General features: G+C 58.3%; 1 protein-coding gene across 1 annotated transcript; it reads left to right on the plus strand.

Annotated features, from left to right (window-relative positions):
* On the plus strand, positions 1-1,443 carry LOC120653658 (plant UBX domain-containing protein 7-like). Its single transcript, XM_039931354.1, has one exon. It carries the CDS (start codon positions 1-3, stop codon positions 1,441-1,443), a length of 1,443 nt encoding a protein of 480 aa, XP_039787288.1.
* The last annotated feature ends 1,432 nt before the right edge of the window (positions 1,444-2,875 follow it).

The following is a 2,875-nucleotide window of genomic DNA, read 5'->3' on the forward strand; positions in this document are numbered from 1 at the left end:
ATGGACAAACAGATGGTCTCCACGTTCATGGAGATCACGTCCTGCGAGTCACAGGCGCACGCCGTGCAGCACCTCGGCTCGTGCCGCTGGAACCTCGACGATGCGATCAATATCTACTTCAGCACCGGCGGCCCCTCAGGTGCGCCGGCCCCGATCTTGCCCGAGGAGGAGGTGTTGATTGAGGAGAAGGAGGAGGAAAACGACGACCACCACGTTGAAGCGACCGGGTGGGGAGAGGGAGACGCGGAACCCGGCGAGATTGAGCCGACCGGGTGGGGTGAAGCGGAGCCCGGCTATGGCGGGCAAGCCGGAGGGGAAAACGTGGACGACGGCCGCATGGGCGGCAGCAACGAAGACGACAACGATCAGTGCAGCAATATAAGCTACAGTGACAACGAGATGAGCGACGACGGCTACGGGACCGACATGGAAGAAGACGACTACTCCTACTACGACGCGTCTCTAGCGGAGGACGGCACAGAGGAGGGCGGGGAGCAGCCGCAGCCGGCGCGGCGGCCGCAACAGAACTCGCTGGCGGAGATGTACCGGCCCCCGTTCGACCTGATGTGCGACGGGTCCTTCCACGACGCCAAGGTGCGCGCGGCGAGGGAGGACCAGTTCCTGCTCGTCAACCTCCAGACCCGCAGCGGCGCCGGCGACTTCCAGTCGCAGCTGCACAACCGCGACCTGTGGTCGGACGAGCGGGTCAAGAACGTGGTCAGGGGCGGCTTCGTCTTCTTCCTGGTCCAGAAGAGGAGCAGCTACCTGCACCTGGACGAGTGCGCCAAGGTGGCCTCGTTCTACAAGCTTGAAGACGACCAGCTGCCCGCCGTGCTCGTCCTGGATCCCATCACGGGGCAGCTGCTGGACAAGCGGAGCGGCGCCATGACGCCTGACGAGTTCATGGAGTACGTCGACGGGTACACGAAATCCAAACCGAGCACGATGTCCATGCCCAAGTTCGTCCAGAGAACCTCCGCCGCGCCTGCGGTTGCGGGCGGCGGGCAGGAACGGCTGGCACCGCCTGCATCCGCCGCTGCAGCCGTCGAACAAGAGCCGGCAGCGCCAGAGATCTCTGCACCTGCCGATGCCAGCTGCAGCGAGCAAGAACCAGCTGTACCTGTGGCCGAGACCGACGCGCCCGCCGCCGCCGCCGACGAGCTCATGGAAGGCGAGAAGATGTACAAGGTGAGGATCAGGTTCCCCGACGGCACCACCGTCGCCAAGGAGTTCGGCTGCAGGCGGAGGGTGGTGTCGCTCTTCGCGTTCTGCAGGTTGGCCGGGCACGGGCACGGCGGAGGGGAGGCGGAGGAACAGCACAAGGCGTTCCGCATCATGCGGTTCGCCCGCGGCGGCTTCGAGGCGCTGCAGGGCGGTGGCGGCGCGACGTTTGAAGATTTGGGGCTGAACAATGCGGCCGTGTCGGTTGTTTTCGATGCGTAGGCTTGTCCTTAGAAATTAGAATGGGCACGAGAATAATAGCAGTCAACGTCATGTAGTACTGCTACTTGATTCATTTATCCCCGATGCATGGGCAGTATTATGATTTTTTTTCTTCTTCTACATTTGTACATTTGTACTCACTGCTGTTTTTTTTTCTTTTGAGAGCACTTATTGGGCTGTTCTTTGTTATGAAAAAAAAATACTTTGTCTGCCCCGTGATGTTTGCTCTGAATGCATAAATGATACAAAGTATTGACAATTTTCATCATAAAGAACAGACAAAGTAGGCATAGTTGTATATGTACCTCATATACTCTAACTCCTATACACCGTGGAGAGGGAGCCCTCTCTGCGCTCCCTTCCCCCGGTGGCGACGCGTGGCGCCATAGGAGAAGACGCCCGATGCGGGCCGTCCGATCAGTCGCAGGGAGTCGATCCACGCCGTTCCTTGGTCTTTTTGCGAATAGACCCTTCAAGTTCTTTTATTCAAACCCGCCGTCCATATATTTTTGCAAAAACCCCCTGCCGCGCCACCCTCGCTACAGCCTCCCGCCCCCAGCGCACCCTACCCCGACCTCCCCCGCCCCCTCCCTTAACCCTAACCCTAGCGTTCCTAGCCGCCGCCCCGCAGCCCTCCGCCCCTCGCCCTCCTCCCCTGCTTCCGGTCGCCTCCCTTGGCCGCCGAACCCTCCCCGGTTCCCCACTCCTCGACCCCCGCCGCCACCGCTGTAAGGATCACCAGGGTGTACGACCCTAGAAGGGGAGGGGGGTGAATAGAGTCGCTAATTCGCTTTCTAACCTAGGGCTCAAACTAATTGCATAAGATAAACCTAACACGTCCTACACATGCTAGTTATGACTAAGGTTTATCTATACTACTCTCTACTTACCCCAAAAAGACTTGCAACCTATAGCCAATCCTAATCAAACTAACTAGGAAAGTGAAGGCACGCAAGATAGAGTAAATGCAGAAACGTAATACGGTAAGTAAAGAGGTAAGGGCAAGAGGGATGCAAACTACCGAGTAGACACGGTCATGTAACGTGGTTCCGCTCAAACGCCTACGTCCACGGGACACCGAGGCTCTTCCGATCACCGTCTTGCACTAGGCCACCAAGGCGCACCGGCAAGCAAAGGCAAGTGCCCACAAGACACCGAATCTCGTGCACCGCCACCGTCTCTCTCGGTCACACGGCCGAAATCCACTACGGAGCTTCTCCACCAAGGAGGGGGTCTCCTCTTCCCCCGTACAAAGTGTCGGGACCGCTCCACACCAAGTCGGAGGGTCGTCGACGGGAATGCTTTGCTTGCCTCGGCAAGACTTCTCTTAAGCTAGCTCTCTCAAGAACTAAGCCTATACAAGTGCACAAAGCACTCTCTCAAAGCTTCTCACAAGCTAGATATGACACTAAGTTTTGCTAGGATGGTAGGA

Source organism: Panicum virgatum, chromosome 1N, assembly GCF_016808335.1.
Source record: "Panicum virgatum strain AP13 chromosome 1N, P.virgatum_v5, whole genome shotgun sequence".
Classification (NCBI taxonomy): domain Eukaryota; kingdom Viridiplantae; phylum Streptophyta; class Magnoliopsida; order Poales; family Poaceae; genus Panicum; species Panicum virgatum.

What these genes read in the sequence shown, in the direction of transcription:
- LOC120653658 (XM_039931354.1), top strand. Translation starts at nt 1, where the DNA reads ATGGACAAACAGATGGTCTCCACGTTCATGGAGATCACGTCCTGCGAG.